Consider the following 24,467-nt stretch of genomic DNA (forward strand, 5'->3'; position numbering starts at 1 on the left):
TGAAGGCGTAGTTGTAGTTGTAGTTGTTGTTGTATATTCCTAGTTTCTTAAGCATTTTACATTACCATTAGGCAATTTATATTAATCGGTTATTGCTTTATTGTTTTTTATTCACGTCATAGTATAGTAGTTAATTATTTAACTTGTTTCGATTAGTTTAGTTAATTGTTTCCATTTGTTAGTGTGTTTCTTAATGCTTGCAGTTAGTTTCTTTCTAGCTGTAATTTCATCCACATAGCTCATGTTTTTTCTAGTTGGAACTAATTTATTGTGTTACTTGTTTGTTAAGCTTGTTTTGCTATTTTGTCTTTTAGTATGTTAGTTTGTTACATGTTTGATTAGATCCTTATTTGATTGATTTTTAATTCAACTGACCCTTAGTTTTTGTTTAAATTTGTTTTGTTTTTGTTTTGTATGTGTTTTTGCATAGAGGCGTTAGACGTGTGATGAGCCCTCGAAAGTACCTCCGAAGAGCTCTCTGAGGTTTCGAAAAGGTCCCCTCAAAAGGCCCCTCAAAGAGCCCTTCAAGAAATAGAAAAGAAATTGGTGAAGAAAAAAAAGAAAAGATTATAACCACTACAAGGAAAAAAGGACAAAAAACTGAATACCATTTTTTCCTTTATTTTAGATTAGAATTTTATTTTACTATTTAATTGAGATTTGTAATAAAATTTTTATTATTATTTGTTTAAGCCCTCTTAAAGAAGGTCGTACTCTCATTTATTTAGTTAATGAATTTTCTTTTCAAGATAAAAAAGAGTAGCTTAGTTATTTGTGAAATACAAAGTATTTTTTTCTGTTCTTTGAGATTGACCCGAACTCTATTTTTATGATTTGATGCAGGATTTGCACAAACCTTTTATTGAAAATATTATTTTAAAATAATTTATTGAAAAAGTTGCATCATTGTTGATCGCTTCAATCAAAACTAATTTTATATAGTTAATCTAGGAGATAATCAACAAACTTCGTGTACACATTTCCAGTCTGGTTGTCGATTAGTCAGTTCAAAACGCATGGAAAATGGCCAGAGACAGTCAATGTAAATCACTTGAAAGATGTTCAGATTGAGATTATAATTGCACTTTAATCCCGTTCTTAGAAACAAGTTGAATAATGCAGATCCAAAGAAATGCGGCTCAGAAAACAGAATCATCAAGTACGGGCTTGAGTGGCCCTTGATGAGACTACATGACTCATGAGACCCGGCCATTTTATAACTGAGACCAACTCAGAGTTAACAGAAACTGTCCAGTGTTTTTTTCATATCCATGACTCTCAAAACTACTAAATACTTTTGAGATTGGTAAAATGTAAGCAATATGGATAAAAAAAATAAGCTCCTCTAACAAACAAACAGGGTCTGTCCATAGTATATTCCTTCAGGGTAAATTCATAGAATATGCATATTTACAGAAATCATAAATCATCACACACAAGACAATGGACTTACAGCACATAAAAGGGAATAGAAAGCAAATTACACCGGATATTCGGGATTGAATAACATGGCCTCTTGATATATTAGATCCCTCATCTGATCCTCTGTTAAAGCGTCCTGTTCAAAGTCGAAGCTGAAAGGAGTTGAGCAAATTGGTTCATCACTGATATCATGGAGTGATGCCAGGTATGGGTGAGCCAGTGCATCCTCAACTGCACATGACAGAAAATCACTTAGAAGAGTGAATGGAAAATTCCATTATAAAAATTTTTAAAAAAAGTTGTCAAATTAGTATGTCAGCTTAATGGAAGGACAATGGCCGTTCCTTTTTTCTTCTTTTCTTTTATCTTTTATATTCTCAAAGTTAGTGCATGACTTTAATTTCAATTGAAACTAGAAAACTCTTTGAAATTGGAATAATGCGAACACCATGTATCTTAAATTGTGCATGTGTTGTGCATGTCGCAGAAGTGTATGCAGATGCATATGCATGGGTATAAAAATTTCTCCAGATTTACCAGTAATCCTTTGTCTTGGGTCAAACGTCAACATCCTCTCCACAAGATCGATAGCTAAAGGATGAACATGTGGAAATTTCTGAGCAAATGACTGACGAGCATGTCGTGGAAGCTGTTGAATGTATCTTCTTGCACTCTCGTTCACAAACCCCAAATCATTATCTGTAGGAGTGCCAATTAGCTGAAATCACTATGTTAGCAAAATCATTTACAATATTCTCCTACAAATACCATTCTATCAATACAGCGGAAGTGTTAATTATAAGCAGCAGTTGTATGCCCAACACCACATCAAGACGCAGGCCTCAAGCAAAAGGGTGAATAATTATTGTGCCGCTGGAACCTAGCTTGAATTATCCAGCTACACAGCAAGTCTCTTTGCATTTCAACCTGCATCCTGCATCATTCTCAATCCTAGGCTGCTGATTTGAGGCTGCTGAACAACTTCATGATGCACAACCTCACCTTGACCAATGCCACTAGTGAGTCATGCATTCGGCCGGGGTGTTGTAGATATAATACCTCTTCAAAGGCATTTTTATCAAAAACTACATTCTTTAATGCATGTATACACGGTTTTTTGGACAGAAGTATCCACAACCATTATAATTTTCAGAATGTTCAACAAATAAGCATATTTCAGCCATTTGGACTGAGTTTGTTCTTTTAGCCTTTATTATTGTGCAGACAGCGAATACAAAATATTTTCCTCGTGTTATAATCAAGATGATTTACATACAATATAAAATACGAAAATGTCCCTCCACTACCGGAACTGATACCAGTTTATAGCTAACAGGACTGTGTTGGAAGATTCATTCCAAGATCAGAAAGAGTTATACCCAAATGGATCAAACACAATGCACTCTCTACAACATTATGATGCGCCCATTCTGCAATGCCACTTTTTTAAGGGTTGAAGCACACATGGACAAGATATCTTGAAATTAATTCCATATTATGATAAAAAAAATATTTTTAAGATCATGGGCACCAATATCAGAGACATTGTAAAAAAATCATGTCTTAAAAGAATTTTCCAAGAAAGCCAAAAAACTGAAACATCATGATATTTTCAAAGTATCACGATATAATATTTTCCAATAAATCCAGCTATTTGAAAATGCTTGAATTCTTTTTCAGCTTTGTATATTATTATTATTATTTATTTTAAAATTTCTTCAATATTTTCCAAGAAAAACTGCTAAAATTTTCTAAATTCTCAATAGAAAAAATATTTGTGAGTTACTGTCAAGACAGATACTGTGACTGGTTAGAAGAATATTCACTGCCATCACCACATGAAAAATTAAAGAATGGAAGCAAATAACAAATTCATGACAAATGCATATGAAAAAATTCCAAGTTTGTTATTAATGAAAATTTCCCATGTAAAATGAGAATACTCATCAATAAATGACATAAAAAACATAGCAGATACAAGTTCCTGCAGTAAAGGTTCCTGTACATCAGAATTATTCATTGAGAGGAAAAGTAACAAGACTCTACTTGATGAGCACACAGTTTCTTGTCTAACTCTTTCATAAAAGTCGATACAGGCAAAAAATTCCTTACAAACAAGACTTATAATAACCACGAATTGCAATTAAGACTATGCCCATTTTTTTCCAGGCACAAAATGTGAAACACACTGACAACTTAAAAATCACACAGACAGGGATACATGTGTGATACACACAGACATGCTTTGTACAATATATGTGCAGAAAGTGTGTATATGATTATGTATATTCAAAACTCTTAATCTAAAGCCAATAAAGCATGAATATCATCTAAAGTGAAAATTGTTGATCAACAATTCTCATTATAACTAAAACATTAAAGAATAAATCTAAGTTGAACATTGAAATGTAATGTAATCATTAACAAATTTTAAAAGAAAAAGCACATAACTAAATACAAAATAAGCAATCAAGATCAAAAAAAGAAATAGATAAAGTTAAGGACGTGGTGTTGACTATGTCTAACACAAGTTTGACCATGTCCATGAAGCGTCATGGTGTGTCCCGTGTTGTGTTGTGTTGTGTTGTGTTGTGTTGTGTTATGTCGACATGAGACACACCCGCTAAGTGAACTGTCGTTGTGACAGATTTTGACTTTAAACTAGATGTCTCCTTGAAGATGTACATATTCACACGTCATCTCCGTTAGGACATTGATATGAAAATCATTCACATAAACAGAAGAGGAAACGAATACGATATAAGAGTTCATAGCATCAACGAAATTTTAGCCCATAACTAGGCTTCTTTTATTACTAGGACCACAATATATTCAACAATGAAATAGACTTGGATGGAGACACATTAACTAATGCATTCACCATGTGCAAAATGAAGTGTACCCTTTCATGTAGAGGTGAGCATCAGACCAGGCAGCCTGGTGTCCCAGACTGTTTGGGCTAAGCCCTGGCCACAAGTTTGGGACCCAGCCTGGCTTGTTGATGGGCCACGAAAGGCGGACATTGCAAAAAATAGAAACAATCTAGGTTGATTTAGCACATGGTCGGGCCCATTTTGGTAATGAACCTTGACCGACGTTTTGGCATTTAACTTGGCTTGAACTAGGCTTAAGCCCAAATCAAGCCTATTGACAGGCCTAACTTGACCAAACTCAACACCCATCAATGGATCAATCAGCAAATGTACAAAACTGGGCCAAACTGATCCATTCTATGTCATATAGGTGCGGGTGCGGTGATGCGGCACTTTAAAAAAACTTGATTGCGGGGGTGCGGGGAGGATATATATAATTTTTAACAGTTTTAAGTTAACACTACGTGTATTTGTGTGCATTTATGTATTTATAATATATAATATAGATAAAAATGGACTTGATTAGGGTTAACTGAATCTACTTTTAGATAGAAATAGACCTCAGTGTGGTTGACTTCACATAACACAAAGGAAGGCTTGTCTAAGTGTCGCATCCGCCTAGGTGCGGGTGCGGTGCCATGTTAGAAGAGTCCGTGTGACATAGGATCCATTGTGCATCATCACATGCATCTCTTGTAACAAATGTTGTTTCTACCTTTATATGGAATTAATCCTCTGGAGACATGATGTCCACCTGAATCTACACATCAACCACCATGATCATCTTGCTTAATATTTAAGCCAGCCAATGCAGCTAATAACATTTTTTATCCAATTTTTCATTGTTAGAAAGAACATTACTTGCATTGGTTTGAACTACTTATCATTTCTCTTTCTGCTGCTTTGAGACACTTTTTGATGATTATTTTTTATGAAGAGGAACACTTGCCGAAGCAAGGAAAACCCCGGGTGGGGCCCCATGCACTTTTTTATGATTATTAAGATTACATTTATACCAACAATCTGCCAATTTGTGATTGTTAGCATGAGTCATCATCATATATTTTGAACTACTTGTCCTTTCTCTGTTTGAACTTTGTCCATAATCCATTCTTATTTTATATCAGCAATTTGTTTCACTTTTTTTTTTTTGCAATGTTGATAAAAGGGGATATTTTTCATGCATTTGAATTTTGTCCTGAAAAAACATGTGACGGCAAGACAACACATTTCCCTCTGACCAGGGATTCTTCCTCATCCTCTTCCTCCTCGAAAATTGTTTCCTTAACCATGGTGTCGTAAGGACCAAGCTCACAAACCAACAGCTAGCACTTGGCTGTTCCAGTCCACTTGAATCTCCTGTAAAGGTATAGAGACTAACCTCTATCTTAGCAATTTTGAGCTTAAATCTTTCAAAATATGGCAATTACAGCAGGCATATAAGTCACCAGGATCAATAATTGTACCTTGGTATGCTAGGTAGGATCATTTGAACTAAGCATAAACATGCTAAGCTTGGAACATTGAGTCACAACCTAAAATGGAGAACCCAGTAACTATGGAAGTGTCACATGATAAAGCCATTGAAACATAATATCATGCACTAAGCCATTCAAAATGTGTTGCAACTTTCATTAATTGTCATCTAATTAATGTCAACAAATAGCCGTTATCTTCATCTTGTTTAAGAATTTCACCATTAATGTGGAATTTCTACTCAAATGTTGAAATTCACTCTTCAAATGCACTACTCTACCCTCTGAAATTTGAGAAAACGGCGAATGAAGTTGACCCGCAGATCCATTTTTAGTAAATGACATTAGCATATTCAGTTTTTGGAAAATCAAACATGGAAGCAAAAGTTGAGTCTATAAGTAGTTGTGACGAATCCACATAATGAAGTGCAAGAAAGCAATGCAAGATCTAGACAACCAGACTAGGTGTTGCCAATCTCTCTGTTGGGTTAGGTTATATCAATCACCCATCTTTTCTCCATTAGGGTTAGTAAGTCCTTTTCCTCTTATTTGTGGGATATTTTGGTCATTTGAGCTTTATTAAGGAGAGGGAGAAAGGGTGAGGCGTCCTTATACTTAATGGTAACTTTTTCTCATTGTAGAAGTTGAGAATAGAGTGGGTTTTGCTTCCAAATGCTTCCTACATCCATACTCTAGGGCCCTAAAGTGTTTTTGGAGGTGTTTGCCATCACTAATCTCACCGGATTGCATATATGGTGGTGGGAATACGTTGTGGCGATCTCTTTAAGGTTGTTGATCTCAGGGTTATTGGAAGCACCAGTAGGCATGGAAAAGCACGCTTTCCCGAAACGTGGCGCTTCCAAAACAATTGGGGAACTATATTTTTTAGCGAACTTCCCAATTTGAGGGAAGTGAGCTTCCCAATAATGGGAAGTGCAACTCTCTTTTGAGGGAAACGCGATTCCCAGGCGTTTCCTTATATCCAGTAAGTATTTTGGGGCTCGGACATTTTTGCGCCTTAATAGTTTTTTACCAAAAAAAAAGAAACTATATGTTTTTGAAAGGGCAGAATTGTCCTTCATGAAAATAATGTTAAAAGGCAAGGGGAGGGAAATGGGGAGGTTTTTCGAGTGTTTAGTCCTTAAGGTTTGTGGTAGTCTCTCTCTCTCTCTCTCTCTCTCTCTCTCTCTCTCTCTCTCTCTCTCTCTCTCTCTCTCTCTCTCTCTCTCTCTCTCTCGTAGGAACCAATAGACTCTTTTATCTGTCTGATTTATGCCATAAGCATATCTGATTCCTGCCCACCACCCCTCCCCTTTTCCCTGTCGCTTTCCCTCCCTCACCGTTCTCTCAAACACCTGGCGCCCAACCATGCCATGCACCTCTCTGCGACCCTTTGCTTCCCTGTCTCTCCTAACTCCGCCCGCTCCACCACCACCCGGTTGAGGCCCTCCACACCCACACCCTCCAGCTTTCTTTCTTCCCATTTCTAGTCTCACACGGACCACCACTCACACCCGCACCTCTCTTGCAGTTGCGGCTAGGCCATTCCATCAGACCCACTTGGACCCTCCCTCTCTCATCCCCCTTCTCTCTCATCTCACACAACCCACCTAGAGGGGGTTGGGAAGAAAATGAAAAATGAAGAATAAGGGAAAAGGAGGATTAAATGGAGGAGAAAAAAAAGTGCTTTATCAATGGAGGGTCAGATTGGCAAAAAAAATCAAAACATGTAAGTGAACAGGGTAACCATGCCTCTAGGTAGCACAATTGGTCTATGCTTAAAAATATTCATGATTAGTACACTTAGCTTATGGATTCTATGCTTGCTGCAATCAACGAAGGCACTTGTGAGTCCACAAGTACTTTTTGTAGGTCCACATATCTACTTCCCTATTTTTAGGTGTGTGACTCAATCCCTAGCATTTTTTGGTACCAGAACTGCAATTGACTGCAACCGAACTTGAACACAAGACTGATAACGAGAGCTGATGCTTATCCCATTCATGACTTGGTTGTCTATGCATGAGAATAAATTATTTGGTTCTCTTAAGTTGATTCAGAAGGAGGTGCTCGTGTGAAAATTAAGGAAGTATATTAATGCTTGTATGATTGCAAAGGCAGGTGAGCACAAGGTACAACAAATAGACATGAGCACATGCAAAGATGGATCATATATTCATGTTTAAGCAGTCAATGGTTCATATTCCAATCCAGCATAGTAGGTCAAGTGATTATGATTAGTAAACAATGTCTACAATGTGACCTAAAGATCTATTTGCTTTGGGTGAGATGAGAGAGAAGGGGGACAAGAGGGGGAGGGTCCGGGTGGGCCTCAATGGGAAAAAAGATCAGGTGCAATGTCATTGCACACTTTTAGTGTGGCGCTGCACCTGATCACCCTCCATCTTGGGGATAGGGCCAGCCAGTTGTGGGGCCAAAAAATTGATGGAGGGCAATCACATTGCACCTTATCCTCCCTCCCTCAATGGGGGTGATGGAATGGCCTAGCCGCAACTGCAAGAGGGACGAGTGTGAGTGGTGGTCATGGTGGGCTGTGTGAGACGAGAGATAAGAAAAACGAGAGCGGGAGGGTGTGGGTGTGGGTGGGCCTCAACCGGGTGGTGGTGGAGCGGGCAGATTTGGCAGAGACAGGGAAGTGGACGGCACAGTTGGGCGTCGGGTGGTCGAGTGAGTGGTGAGGGAGGGAAAGCAACAGGGGAAAAGGGAGGGGCAGAGAGCAGGGAATACTGGTGCCCGATCTACCTATGGAAGAAATCGGACGGCTAAAAGAGTTGATTGTTTCCCACGCATGAAACAATCGATTGTAGTATATATATATATATATATATATATATATATATATATATATATGTTAAAGTTGACTAAAATATGATGTTTTATACCATTTTTAAACCACATAAAATAGAACTTGTTAGAGAGGGGAGAGGCAGGTTAGTGTGGGCGCTATTGTTTATTATTTAATAAAACTTCATAAATTAAAAAAAAGCTCTCAATCAGTAATGCATAATGAAGATGCATTAATTTACAGAAGCACTATCAAAGGATCCTAACATGGCATGGGTATACGTGTCACTTTGAGGTTTCAGTCTTGCGTATGTTTCAATTGTCTGGTTGTACAAGAAAAGAGGTGTAAGCTGTTAAAATATGTTCTGGGGGCAAGGGGTAAGCCCACAGAGTTTTACACTACCAGGAGAGCGACCGTCAGTATGTCAGGCAAAGCCAGTGTGGCTAGGTCTCTGTTCCTGGGGGTGGTTTTTCCGTGTAAATATAAAAAAAAAAAGTTGTTAAAATATGTTCATGTATATGTAACATGTATATATAGTAATATATATATATATATATATATAAAAAATATTTTTTTCTATCTTGTAATAGGAAATACCCACTAGGGCATTTTGGTAATTTCACCATTACCTATAGGGTTTGCCCTATAGGTAATTATGTACATGTGATAGGCTCTGCCTATTAGGGGCAGAATGGTAATACTGTACATGTAATAAGCTCTGCCCTTTAGGGGCAGAACTGACCTTTTTTGTCTTTTAGTCAATATAGCTGTTGGAAATCTCCAACAACTATATTTAGTTGTCTTTTAGTCAATATAGCTGTTGAGAATGTCCAACAACTATATTTCTAGTTGTTGGGGCATTTTCCAACAGTTATATGGGTCTTGTGCACACAAAAAAATAAATTTTTTAAGTGTTGTTGGCCCTTAGTGGCTTATGTGAGTGAACACATTTTGAGTGTGTTTTGTACCTCTTGTGTGAGGTTTGAGTTATCTTTTTACTTCATTACACAAGCTTGCTCCAAAAAAAAAAAAAAAGAATAGACCATGCGCTCCAGATAAATAGAAGTCGCTAGAGATTCAGTCAGAAGCCATGGTTGCAATATAACCAGAACCCCAGATATCCAAGTGAGAGTTCATCGCAGTCAATGTCACAGTGGCCAGGGTTGATGGAGATTTCACTAAGAGATCATCATTGCAACGCACCTAGAGATATGTCAGGGTAGCACAAAGTATGCCAATATTAAGAGAACTCCACTTCAAGCCATAATTGCATATTCACTGATTTTAAATCTTTGGAAAACTATTCCTTGAATTTTTTAAAGGAACGAGTCATGTTAGTCTCCTGTCATTTTGTGCATCAAGAACATTCTAACCTACCATATTAAAGGATTGACTCATATGAAATCATGTGCATGGCAGTCCTTAGTAATTTGCATGTGGATCCTTTTTGGTGTCTGTGAAAGAGCAAAATGAAGTCTACTTAAATAACATCTATTTTAGTTTTTTTCAGTTATAGCCCTTGCTGGCAAATGCAGGTGAAAACCAAGAAACAGACCAAACAAGAATATTTACCTCCATTAGTAGACGCAGCTGATGAACATGGTCTCTCCCAGGAAATAAAGGCTGCTGGTTCATTAGTTCCATAAATATGCAACCTACTGACCACACATCAATTGCTGTTGTGTACTCTGCTGAGTGCAAGAGGAGCTCTGGTGCCCTGTACCATCTTGTGACAACATATTCTGTCATGAAATCAGTTTCAGAAGTGATCCGTGCAAGCCCAAAATCACATATTTTAAGATCACAATTGGCATTCAGGAGGAGATTGCTGGGCTTCAAATCTCTATGGAGAACATTTGCAGAATGTATGTATTTCAGTCCACGTAAAATCTGATACAGAAAATACTGCCAAAAAGAGAAAGCCTTTTTTAAGTTGGTTCACACAATGAAACAAAAGCAAGCATCAAGACTGCAATATAACTCAAAAAAATACCAAGCATCAATGCCTATCACAACAGAAATTTGCAAAGCATTTGCATATAAGCAATTGTACAAGTGTGCAGCATTGCATAAGTTCATAGAGCTAGGAAATTTCACGCAAGAGAATAAACAAGATAAATAAATGTACCCAGCATTTAGCCCAATTGGCACATTGATGGCATTGCATAACTTTTTATATGAAAGAGCACAACCAACACTTTGTGGTAATATCTTTTGACAAGACAAAAAATCAAATTATTTTCTCAAATCTCATGAAGAAGATGTGAGATAACCAATGTGATTGTACATCCCATTTGGCTAATATCACATAAATGGAGAGCATGGTGTAGTATCAAATATAGTCACCTATATTGTTCAAGGTGATTTCTCAACGAGGGTTTTTTCTCAAAGAGATTTTAAATAATTGGTTTTTCTTGGGAAAATCTCAAGAGTTTTAAAAATATAAAAATATATACAAATAATAAGAAATATAAGAAAATAATAGCTATTCTTGAAAAAATATAAGGAAATAACTTTGAAAAGTTTTTAAAATACAAAAAAGAAACAAAAAAATAAAAAAATTTGGGCTTCAAATATACTAAAGTTTTTTCAAAGATATCATGATAATATTGCGATATTTTTATTTCTGGCGACATTTTGAAAATATCACAATATTTTGCCGATAATATAGTTGTAATGAAATAAAAAAGAAACTAAAGAATACAAGCCACTAAAGGGCAACAATTACACAAGCCACTAAGGGCAATACACATAAGCCACTAAGGGCAAACAAGTGACGAGAGCACAAGCCACTAATGGGCACAAGAGAACAAATTAAAAAATATAAATTTTATTAATGAAAATGCTCTAGAAAAGCATGTCTCAAAAATGGGAATAAAACCATATATATACACAAGAGGAGGGAGTTGAGAAAGAGCTTGGACTAGCAGTTGGGCTGGCCCCAACGGCTAGAATAATATTGACAAAAATGTCCCTAATGGGCATTACCTATTACAAAAATAAATAACAATAAAAAATAAAGAAATTACAAAGAAAAGGAAAATTTACATGAAAACCCTAATTCACAAACTATGACAATACATATATTATATAATGTATTATGTATATATAAATATATATGCAATATAATACATTTTAACAATAGCGATATTTTCAAAATATCAGCGATATCAGTGACACTGTTATCAAATACATACATTTCTTTTAGTTCTTTTACTAATTACAGATTAGAATTTTCTCTGCTTTGTACTACTTTCTGAGCATAGAATACAAAATTCTGCAGGTATCACTCCCATCATAGAAAAGCACAAGAAGGTTTAAATGGAGAAAGAAAAATCAACAATCATGAAGACTAAGGTTTTCATAGTAACACTTTTTTTAGAGGATTTTCATAGTAACACTTGAAAACAGATTATGATATTTGATAGCATCCATAAGTCCAGTTTCTTCCCTATGAGTTCCAATATATATAAGAATTGAAATTATTGCCATTTATTATCCTATCTCATACTTTAAATATATCAATTAACTATGCATTGATGATAAGTTTCCATAGAATACAATTATATTATTGAATGTTCCAATTGGCATGCATCCAGAAATAATTAAACCTATAAAGTATTAAGTCAGCTGGTCTAAAAATTCAGCACGGAAGCTTCACAGAGGTCATTATCAACAAGTAGTGCGGTGAGGAAAATTTTCACTTGAATATAATCTTTAGGAGAAATTGACGACATAGGATCAACATAATTCCTTATGTTTGAATTGAAAGAGCCGTCAAGAGAGATCAATAATTCCTTCTCTTTCTTAGATTCACAGACATAATCCAAAGTAGACCCTCCGAGAGTAACAATACAAGATGATTTACTTACATCGTAAAGAAAACCAATAACACAACACCATTATAAAGAGGTATAACACCACTGTACCATAAGAACTGGCCACCTTCTGTATAGCTGAATACAATAAGGTTTTCAGCAAAAAATTTCCTAATTTTTTTCAATTTTAGCTATTTTTTTCTGCCCATACAGAATCCTACTTACCTTGTTTGCTCATACTTGCATTCATATATACATACATAGAGATATATGGGTTAATTTGATCAGGTTGACTGAATCAAACCACCATTGATTTCACAATCTTTTGAATGTTTTTGTGAATCAAACACCTATAGATATTATCTACAAAGTTTATGTGGTGGATCACATGATTGTGGTGTAAGCAGGTTTTTTAAGAGCTTCAAAACTCAATGGCTCAGAATGCATAAAAAATTTCACGATTCACTCTAACTTATTATATCTCTCGAATGATACCTGATGCTTTGACAAACAATGTACTTTTTTCAATTTGGGGTTTGACTTCAATCATCATTTGTCTTAATGGTGGCATAACTAGTTGTTATAACTTTTTAACACGTCAATATTGATAACATGATGATTCATGTGTTATTTATCTATTTTACAAATCCATCATGCACTTCCAATACTTCCTAATTAGTATTATTTGACGTTGTAGTTTTTTCCTTATATATGCTGAACATTTTTATCTTGGTCAAAGATTTTTAACTCATTACAATTTCTAGTGCATTAGTTCCTTTCTTATCTTTCATTTTTAATTATCATCCATGATTTTTTTTGTGTATCTTAAGATATGATACCACAAGGTACAATTTTTATATGCAATAGACCCTTGAGATTCGCAATAATGATTTCTTTTACTTTTTATGCCAAGGAATTTGAAATCAAGGAAGTTTTTAGTAAAAATCCAAAAGTATCCAGCATGGACTTCCACACTAAAGAGGTAAGGCAATTAGGTATCACTATATTTCAACCACCCTTTTGATGAGGAATGTCTACAAGTTCACCTCTTACGGCTTCCCCCCAGCATTACAGATAATTTACAAACTAGATTTCCCACATTAAATTTGTTAAATTAAGTAGTAGCAAATGTCAAATCAAATAATGATTTCATAATGAAGCAATAGACATCACTGGTAAAATAGTGGCACCTTCACATGTCAAAATTCTTGGGATCCAATGAGATAGCTAGGTGGTTAGGTGCACTATCATAACCAAGGGATTACAGGTTGAATCCCACGGGGGTTATTGTGGGGGTTGGAGGAAAGAAGGTTCCTAGATCTATAATCCCAATAAGGGTTTCCACCTTGAAGCTGGTCTGAGAGCTACGTCTAAACAAGAAACAAAAAGATTTCATCATGGCCTCTAGGGGTATCAACTTACATTCTCCACACAATTTTTTTTTATTCTAGGCAACAAAGTTGTTCAATTTAGTAACCCAATCACTATATGAGTAAATAACATTGCTAACCATTAATTGACAACATTTTAAAATGTAGGCAATTGATACATACATCAGAGAGTTTGCCATCTTTCTTAAGAAGATCAAGGAACAATTTGGCCAAAAAATATGGCAATTGGAAGATATTAGCAACCACGAATTTAGGATCCTGCAATATTGGAAAATTTTGGACCTAAACATAGAGAGAGTTTTAGCTAGCTAGCCATGCATGCACCCACAGATATACACACTCAGTTTGGTTAAAACAGATCAACTACAATTCCCTTTATGGAGGAATCACAATTCCTAATTGTGAGCATACTACTTTTTGATAAAACAACAGCTTTCATGTCTAAAATATCTCATGTACTTGGAATTGGAAGCATGTTTCCCATAATATAGGACATGAGCTTCAGGGGTACCTGGTTTCCAGCTTTCAAAGTGGATTCCAAGGAAAAAGAACCTCCAAGGATATGTAGAAGCTTCCAGTAATCATGATTCTATGTCAAAGTAAGAAACCGTGATCAACTACAATTCCCTTTATACAGGAATCACAACTCCTCAATCACGAGCACACTACCTTTTGGTGAAATTACAGCTTTCATGTCTAAAATATCTCATGTACTAGCAAGTGTGCTTCTCGTAATATAGGATGTAAGCTTCAAGGGTAGCTAGTTTCCAACTTCTAAGTGGATTTCAGAGAAATGAGCCTCCAAGGATATGTAAAAACTTCAAGTTTTAAGCATGATCTCTACCGTGTCAAGGTACGAAAATGTGCCAACACATCTCCAATTTATTTCTTTTTTATATAATTTGAAAAAACATTATTGTATCAAAAGATGTTTTCACATTAGCACTTCAACTATCTATACAACCATTTACATGGTGCTAGTTCAACCCAGGGTTACCGGAAGCGCCATAGGGCATGGGGAAGCACGCTTTCCCGAAGCGCATTTCGGAAGCGCGAAACGTGATGTTTCCGAAACATGTTGGGAAGGGGAATCTCGCTTCCCCTTCTTTTTTTATTCTTTTTGTGTTTTCATTTTTTTTCCTTTTTTTGTTCTCTTTTTTCACTTCCCCCTCATTCGCTTCCTAGACGATTCATGGTTCGCTTCTAAGTCGTCCCGCGCTTCCCGCTTCTTAAAATTTTGGAAGTGCCCCGCTTCCGCTTCCCTGACAGGCAACTCTGGTCCAACCACATCCATGACTATAACCACTCCACACAGATACCAGCATCACTAGCATCTCAAAGATCTAGACCACAACCATCCAAAATCTCCAATCATGTTCTTGACTCTTGCTCAAAAATTATTTCATTAAAGTTTACCAATTATGGATCTTCGACAGCTTTCAACTTTGGCAACCAACAAAAATGTATACACGGCAATGAAATTCATAATGTAACAGGCCCCCATGATACATATATATTGGCACCACAAGATGCTTAATCAAACTTAAACCAATCCTCAAAGTCCATTCACCATTGTTCGATGAAACTCACACAGTCTACATGTTGCCTTTAACTCTTTCCATCTTCAAAGCCCCTGAATACTAGTGAACCGTAAAGGTTCCCCAGTATATAGTCACAGGATTCTTCCACTTGGATAACATTTCCACTCTTTGTTCATGTATCAGCAAATGGGGAATAAGATTCGTGAGCGAGAATGCTCTCAACCAAATGGAAACAACCCCCAACTACGTGAAAGTATGCTCCCATGAATTACATACTTAACCAACAAATGCTTATTTTATACTTAATTTGTACTGGACATATTTCCTGAAGACATAAAAATTTACATAACCTTATGCAGGCCTAAGTAGTAAATATGTGCAACATGTGCATAATACAAGTGCACATGATTTGATAAGCATCAGAAACCAAAACATATGAATATAATACTCTTAAATGAGTGAAGAATGTGTAGGAGTGCCTAAGAAATGCCTTACAAAAAAGTTTGCTATTATTTTTTCCTTAAATGCATTAATTTATAAAACTTGTGGTTTTACTTAAATGCTTACCAAAGTAACTATTGTATATGCAAATTTTACCATAAAAACTAGTTTTCAAAAGAAAGTAAAAATTTTCTAACATCAAAACATATTTTCCAAAATCAAGGAAATTGGAATTCATATTGGGAAAAGCAAGCTTTTAATTCAATGAAAGTGAGCTTCTCATGAAGTTTTGGAAGTGTGAAAGATGCATATGGTTTCATAATTCCGAAAAGGGCTTCCTAGAAGACAAGCTCCCAATGTTTTCAAAAGGTTCCAGTGACTATGTTCATGAGGTGCATCTATTCCATTGTTGATACATTTTCAGATTTTCCCATTCATAATAGTTTACTTTTAAAAACTTTGCCAATTTTGCTGTGAAATACCAACTCTTTTAATTTATATCAACCAAATGTCTTGCCAATGTGTTCTTCATATTGATATTTGGTGACTTCTACAAGGAATAACTGAACATATACCTACTACATGGTCTTTTACAATCTATTACCATACATTATGAGGTGAACTGCATTTCAGCTAAACCACATTAAACTGCTATTAAACTACAATTTCAAGTTCTTTCTTCCACGAACAGTAGGCACTATATGCATCTAAGAAAAAAAAACAAATATTTATAAAACAGCTTTCACATCTTGCTCATTCTTTCTTAATGAAACAATAAAAAGATTAAGAATCAATTACTCCAAAAATGAATTTATATTTCATGAACCCAAATGCTAAAAGGTTATAACCTCTGCTCATTTTTAACAAATTTTAATTTTCCATCATGTTTATAAATAGATTTCTTTACTACCTTGGACATTACATTCTATTACTTTAGTTTTATTTTTTTCAAATCAACTCAACCGTACCATGCCCTGCTGCACCATTGACTGGAGTCATCAAACTGCAAATTTAAATACTAGCAAAGGACATCTAGGGATTTAGTTTGCCAACCAGAATGTCACCTCCTTGTATTCTTTAGAGAATGACACTGCATTACTACCTACACAGGGAAACTTTGTATATGTAAATACAAAAACTCCTACAACATCCAACTCTTAGAGATCTAAATTATAAGGATTATGGTAGTGCCCTGTCACCACCTAAAAAACTCAACCTTATAAATAACTTCCTTTGTTGGTCTTGAAATAATTGCCCACCAACACATTCATATGATGTTGCAACTTGCAACATAAAAGAAAAGTACAATTAGCTGATGTTTCAATTTTATAAATTCTAACATCATTTTCCAATATATCAACAATTGAAATAATGACCTGACAGTGCTCCTCTGATAGAGCTTGATTGGAACGAATTATTTGATGAAGATCCGTGTCCATCAATTCATAAGCAATGTAGACATCATTGAATGCCTCACGGATAGGCAGTGGTATTATATCCTTAATTGCTACAACCTGTTCAAAAATTTTCATCAGTTAGATGGTATAAAACTAGACTTCCTCCATAGAAGCAAGAAACAATGAACTGCGGATATAAGTAGGGGAGGGAGCAAGTTGGAGGAGGAAAGGGGAAAAGAGTCGGGGCAGGGGGGGGGGGGAGATATTGTTAGAAAGTGACTTGGAATACATTGGGTTCAATAATGAACCCATACTTATGCACGTGGAGTGCAAATATACCCATTAAAGGGAAACAACATAAGCACATAATGTGCTAACACATAAAACCCATAAAAAGGGAAAAATATGACATAAAGTCATAAGTTGCATATCATTGAAGAATAATGGAGAAGGGGTAAAAAACCCATTACAATGGAGCATAAGCTCCCTCAAGAATTAGAAAATACAAAGGGGGAGACCCCTATTTATAACACAAGAAAGGAGCCACTTAGGGGGCTCCCAAAGGAGTCGTTGGGAGCCCCCAACGGTCACATTTGTGACCGTTGGGGGCTCCCCAACGACTCTTTGGGGAGCCACCCTAGGTTGCGCAAACCACGAAAAAAGGAAAAAAATAAAAAATAAAATAAAAGATAAAATTACAAACATATTCCAAATGGAATATGCGTAAAACTGGAAATGTCTAAACTACCCCTATGCCTATAAATAGAGAAATATATATTTTATATATATAATTAGGATAATACATATGCATATATACCATATATGAATATGTATTATACTTTATATATATAAAATATATATAATATTACAAATGTTGAATGATACATTTTAACACCCCCCCTCAAGCTTTGCGTGGGGGAATGAAAAGGTTGAAGACGGCAAGAAGAAGAATCTCAAAGCTTCAAGAGCCTTCAGAACGAATGCCATTGTAAATATCTTCCTCCAATGTCTTTATCGATGAGCACCTTCTATCCAAGGGTCTTCCTTTTCTCTTATCTTCAAGATCCTGAGAAAAGAAAACAACAAAGAACAAGTAAAAAATACCTTTGCACTTTACTAAAAAAGGAACATTCCTAACAAGGTGCAAAGTTTATGTATAATATAATAGTTACTTTAGCATGAAACGAAAAATTTAGAAAACCAAAGTTTCTAAATCATACATTATGTTAAAACAGAAATGAGCGGAAGCACATTATGCAAAAATAAATTGCAAGAATGCATAATGCATTCATAAGGTCCAACATTGGACAAATATAACCCCATAATGAGGAATAACAAAATGATCCACGAAGGGATACCACAAGAAGCCTACGAAGAGGCATAAAATACATATGCTTTATTGAATGAGAGCCCAAAAAAGGTCATAAAGAGCATATGCATATACTTATCATTAAATGAATTAATACTCAAAGAACTCATTAATGATCATGCTTCAAACATGTAATGAAGTGCCAAACAAGAGAAACGAAGTCTCCAAGCATACTTTAGGTAAAATAAACCCAAGAGTTCACAAGTTTTTAAAAATCATTTATGAAAGTCATACTTAATTGACAAAAAAAAAAATATATTTTACATATAAGGGTGGCAAAAACCATAAACACTTAATATATAGATTAAATGCTAAGGAATCAACTTGATATGCATATCAAAAAGATGATTCACTTGAAAAACACAAGTCATGAATGGAATTTTGCAAATTTCAATAATAGTTCATCCATTACAAACAACTTCCTCATTAGTTCTCCAAAAACCCATAAATCAAGTGTATAAGCTACTAGATCAAAAATATAAAGCCATTAAAGGCCAAAGACACACACAAAGGTGTGTAAAAGAACCTCTTGTCTACATATAATAATACTTGACATAAGTGCATCTACGACAAGAACAAGAGCATACATGCCAACATGGACTAAAAAGTATCTCTTGTCTACGTAAAAATACCCTTAAAACCAAGTATGTTCAGCTACTAGAACAAGAGTAATAAGCCAACCATGGGCTAACACATAATACATCTCTTGTCTACATATGATGGCACTTGAAATGAGTGAAATAAGCCAACCATGGGCATACATCTAAGCGACTAGAACAAGGACACAAACGCCAACATAGGCTAAAAATCACACACCATGGTGTGAATCAACGTGCCTTGTCTACATATAAAAACACTCAAGACAAGTGTGTTCAGCTACTAGACCAAGAGAGCAAAAGCCAACAAAGGGCTAAAAACACACGAAGGTGTAATAAAATTCTTGTCTACATATGATGACACTTAGATAATGGGCATAAAAGGAAAAGACTTTTGAGGCAATAAACTTGTAATGAAAATAAACCTCGAATAAAACAATACTCCTTTTAAAATGAATTCACATAACAATAACATGCATGTAAAAAATATCTTCAACAAGATACTATAATCGATAAAATAAAATTCTTGAGAACAAATGTGTGAACATACACACACCAAGAACACTTAGAATACTTGTGCAAAATCACAAGAACACATGTGCACAACGAGCACAACATACGGAATCACAAATGTGCAAATGCACTCATAAGATTCATAAACAAATAAAAGGTTGGGCTATAATCCCAAAACATCTTGATTTTAAATGTACCTTAAAACATTTAAGGTTTCAAATACCATATGTCCATCACATTTACTTAGAAGCATCCATAATATCAATGGCACAAGAACAAACTAGTGACACACTCATATATCAAATCATTCTAGAGTCCCAAGGTGCCCATAACTCACCTCAACCACCATCTATAATATGGCAATTTGGACAATCTAAAATGATATAACACGAGGTGCCCATAACTCACCTCAACAAACATCTCTAATAAAACAATAATAAGGCCAAAACAATGATGCATTAAATAACATGTGATGGACAAACATAAATGCCACAAAAGGGCAATAAACACATAAGGAATCATTTTCCAAATAAAAAATTTTTACAAAGAGGACCGATTAACAAATTGAATCAAAGGTCCAATATAACCCATCAAAACAATTTTGCATAACCACGAATTATGCTTAATCTTCAAAAGAAGTCTTGTACACCAAAAAAATGCTTACTATGCAACATAACATGAAATATTAAGCAACATCATGTGTATGAACCGATTTGGAACAAACAAGCCTTAACTATGAAAGACATAAGGGCAATTAAACGGTGAAGTTGGTGAAGTTTAAAAATAACAAACTTAGGCCAATATAGGCATTCATAAAGATGGTGAATTTCGAAAAACTTATGAAATCTACTATTTCAACTTAAAAATGATAAACAATCATGAAATCTTCAAAAAAGAGTATATACTCACAAGAAGATTATAAGGACCGAAAGGCTCCTTAAGGAGAGTTTGAACAAACAAACATATACAACTCCCAAAGAAGGAGAAAACTCCATTAAAGTGGAAGAAATCCCAACAAAATAGATTCATTAGCAAAACCTTATGATAAATAAGATTGTACTATGGCTTAAATAAAAAGTAAACATTTATTGAGGAAAAATTTAACACTCTTAAGTTTTATCGAAAAACATGACTTAATAGATTATTACCTACTCCTAATGAAATAAGTACACAATAAACATTAGTGAAGACCATAACTTTTGTAATAAAATATGCGGAAAAGCAAAAGAGTGCATTAAGCACTTACAACATTCACTAATGAACAAACAAAAGGGCAAACACCAAATCCCACAAGAGACAATCACAACATAAAAATATAAATGTCTCTTATTGAAAAGAGAGAGAACTCTCTAAATGTTGAAAACATCCTTAAGAGTGTAAAGATGGAAAGAAAATCACCATATTCCATAAGACCATTTTAAAACTTAATTCAACCGGTATTATTAAAAAAAAACTTTCTTAATTAAATGTTGCTCATATAAAATGGACACATAATATGGAATTTTTCATATATGCCAAACATTTTTCAAAAAACTATATTTCACAAGCATTTTAATCTTAACATACCTTTCTTTAAAGACTAAACATTCATATAAAGGTATTTTCATAAACAAGGTTAGGTTTAAAATGTAAATTCAAAGTTCCAACGGTCATAAATTTTACCGACCCATTAAAGCAAGTTTTGAGCAATCATATATCTAATTTTTCGCCAAACAAGTTATCATTTAAAGTTTTTCAAAGAAAAACATACGAAAACGATTCAATGGAGTAGCAAGAAACTCAAAAAAGACATAATGACAAAAATCACACATAAAGAAAAGAACATATTCCATTCTTCATACAATACTCAAAGAAATAGAATGCATACCGAATAACTATAAGAAAGACAATAGAGTGAAATGAATACTTCACCATTTTTCTTTAACAAATTCTTGAATACCACGCTTCCCGATGCACCAAAAAGCAACTCGATCTCAACCTTGCTCTGATACCATGTTAGAAAGTGACTTGGAATACATTGGGTTCAATAATGAACCCATACTTATGCACGTGGAGTGCAAATATACCCATTAAAGGGAAACAACATAAGCACATAATGTGCTAACACATAAAACCCATAAAAAGGGAAAAATATGACATAAAGTCATAAGTTGCATATCATTGAAGAATAATGGAGAAGGGGTAAAAACCCCATTACAATGGAGCATAAGCTCCCTCAAGAATTAGAAAATACAAAGGGGGAGACCCCTATTTATAACACAAGAAAGGAGCCACTTAGGGGGCTCCCAAAGGAGTCGTTGGGAGCCCCCAACGGTCACATTTGTGACCGTTGGGGGCTCCCCAACGACTCTTTGGGGAGCCACCCTAGGTTGCGCAAACCACGAAAAAAGGAAAAAAATAAAAAATAAAATAAAAGATAAAATTACAAACATATTCCAAATGGAATATGCGTAAAACTGGAAATGTCTAAACTACCCCTATGCCTATAAATAGAGAAATATATATTTTATATATATAATTAGGATAATACATATGCATATATACCATATATGAATATGTATTATACTTTATATATATAAAATATATATAATATTACAAATGTTGAATGATACATTTTAACAGATATAGCACAACAAACATGGCTGATGAAAGAATTTCCCTGCATATGGAATTCAAATATATGAAGCAAATTCCAGAAGTTAGAAGAAAATAACACAAAAATTACATCTTAGTAAACCAGTAAAACACTACCCCATGAAGAATTTGAATGATCTAACAGGAAGAATAAAACAACACAAATGCTTGCAAAATGCATTTAAATTTTCAAGTCTTCTTCAGTTCTTGATGCAACCTTAGACAACCTATTTGTTGTTTTGCTACTTTTCAACTTTCTTCAGTTGCAAATGTTTTGATGTAATGAGTTACAACAATTTGATTTTTAACGTATGTTATGATTTCATCAATTCAAGGCTCTGACAAATTGCAATTGTAATGATTTCATCAGTTTAAGGCTCGGACAACTTGAAATTCATGGTGGTAATGGATTCGGTTTTGTTATTAAACTTATTCATGTAAACAATGCCCATCCTCTATCACTGATCAATATTTCATAATCCATGAATGGCCATGATTCCAACTGCATAAGGAAGACCTCCAGGTCAGTAAGGAGAAACTCATATCCAAGCAAACCAATAATCGTAATTAAAACAGGAAGAAAACATTTTCTAGAATATGATCAAAATTTCAACTAATTAGAACATAACAGATAGGCCCTTTTAAGAATCTGGTTCAGTCTTTTCCTGGAAAAGGCTAAGGACTTTCTTGCCCTTGCATATGGGAGAGGACAACAGCTATTATTGGAAAAGGCTAAGGACTTTCTTGTCCTTGCATATGAGAGAGAAGAACAACTATTATTGGCAGGCAATCCCATTAAACAAAGACAGCCTGTTTATTGATTGAATGCGAACAGATTCTATAAACACCATGACATTGTTTATGTAACCAAAGTCATTCCCAAGCAAAGAAGAAAAAATAAAAAGTAACCATCTTTGTTAAATAAAATGCTAAAAATGCCCATCAGCAACAATCTTTTACTGATTTTATATATTCTTTCAGAGGCATTTAAATATTTCAAAAGGTTACTTCTGGTATTCAAAGAGTTAGTTTTGGCTCCCAAGTAGCAGAGACAGGGCAGAATTATCTTTGCTCTCCTAGGTGCCCAACTTTTCCAGCGTGCTGAAACAAACAGCACTAACCCATGTCAGATGGCGCCACACACACTAACTTCTAGCCTCATTCGGAGCCAAGTTTTGTTAGAACTTAGAAAAAGGCTTTGTTAGAAGAAGAGGAAGTGAGGGCCACACATGAAATTTGATTGGATCACAAGTACAAATGGAAAGAGAGGAAATAAAATAAAAAACAAGTTTCTGAGCGAGAAGGAAAAGAGGGGATGAGAAAGTGAAATATAGAAAAAATGTGAAATAATTAATATTAGTAACAGCACTATACCTTTGATATCAATCAGAACTTATCATTTTGTCCAAGCAAAGAGCCAATGTTTCAGATATTCACTGTCAGGATCAGAGAAGAAACTAAAGCATTGATGGCTTGACTCTTTATTAATCTCTGCAGTGCATTCTTTGAAGATGAGTCAAGAAAAAAGAGGGGGTCACAAACCTAACATGAGATTCTTATTGATTCTAGGGTTGCCAAAACGGTTGCACATGTAAGGACAGCAGAAGGCGCTTAGGAGAGAAGGATGGCTTTTGTTGAATGGGAGTTGAATGGGCCAGGTTCAATTTGGTTTTTGGATGTTTACAATGTTTCTAACATTTGACGCAAACAAGGAGCCTCAGTATTGCGTATTTGGTACAAGAGTTAAATATCCATCATTCCAAGAAGGCAGATCTGATATCTATAGTTGTATGAGTACTGGTATATTGACACAGACTGGAAGTTAAGTTTGGTTCCCGTTATGTTATGCTGGGAGTTTTACAAACCTGGGGTATATTTGCAGTTCACAGAAAAGGTGAGGTTCTTTTGATAGAAAAAATTAGCAGATATACAAGTGGTAGATGAGTTCTCGTCTACTTTATGTTTTTGAATCCTTATGAAGTACAGCTTGAACTGCAAACTAATATGAGATTTCCCACTTCTAGGATTACAAAAATTGCTTGCACATGTAATGACAGCAGAATCCAACTAATCAAAAAAGTGAATGATCAATCTTCAACTGATACAATGATAGAAAGTGAAAAGTACAGAAAATGTGAGGAAGAACATACAGTGTGTTTGGGGGGAGAGAGAGAAAGAGAGAGAGAGAGAG

The 24,467-nt window shown here is 35.1% G+C and overlaps 1 protein-coding gene across 1 annotated transcript in view; it reads right to left on the reverse strand.

Annotated features, from left to right (window-relative positions):
- Nucleotides 1-1,295: 1,295 nt before the first annotated feature.
- LOC149814642 (mitogen-activated protein kinase homolog MMK1-like) overlaps nucleotides 1,296-24,467 on the reverse strand; it is a 36,263-nt gene continuing 13,091 nt past the window's right edge. Inside the window, exons 3-6 of the mRNA XM_089990263.1 lie at nucleotides 17,144-17,281; nucleotides 10,149-10,481; nucleotides 1,960-2,140; nucleotides 1,296-1,653 (exon numbers count right to left, since the gene is read on the reverse strand). Coding sequence (XP_089846389.1) covers nucleotides 1,481-1,653; nucleotides 1,960-2,140; nucleotides 10,149-10,481; nucleotides 17,144-17,281 — 825 coding nt within the window. The 3' untranslated portion in view covers nucleotides 1,296-1,480. The remainder of the gene's footprint in view (nucleotides 1,654-1,959; nucleotides 2,141-10,148; nucleotides 10,482-17,143; nucleotides 17,282-24,467) is intronic.

This window comes from Nuphar pumila, chromosome 15 (assembly GCF_984573655.1).
Source record: "Nuphar pumila chromosome 15, dmNupPumi1.hap1.1, whole genome shotgun sequence".
NCBI lineage: Eukaryota > Viridiplantae > Streptophyta > Magnoliopsida > Nymphaeales > Nymphaeaceae > Nuphar > Nuphar pumila.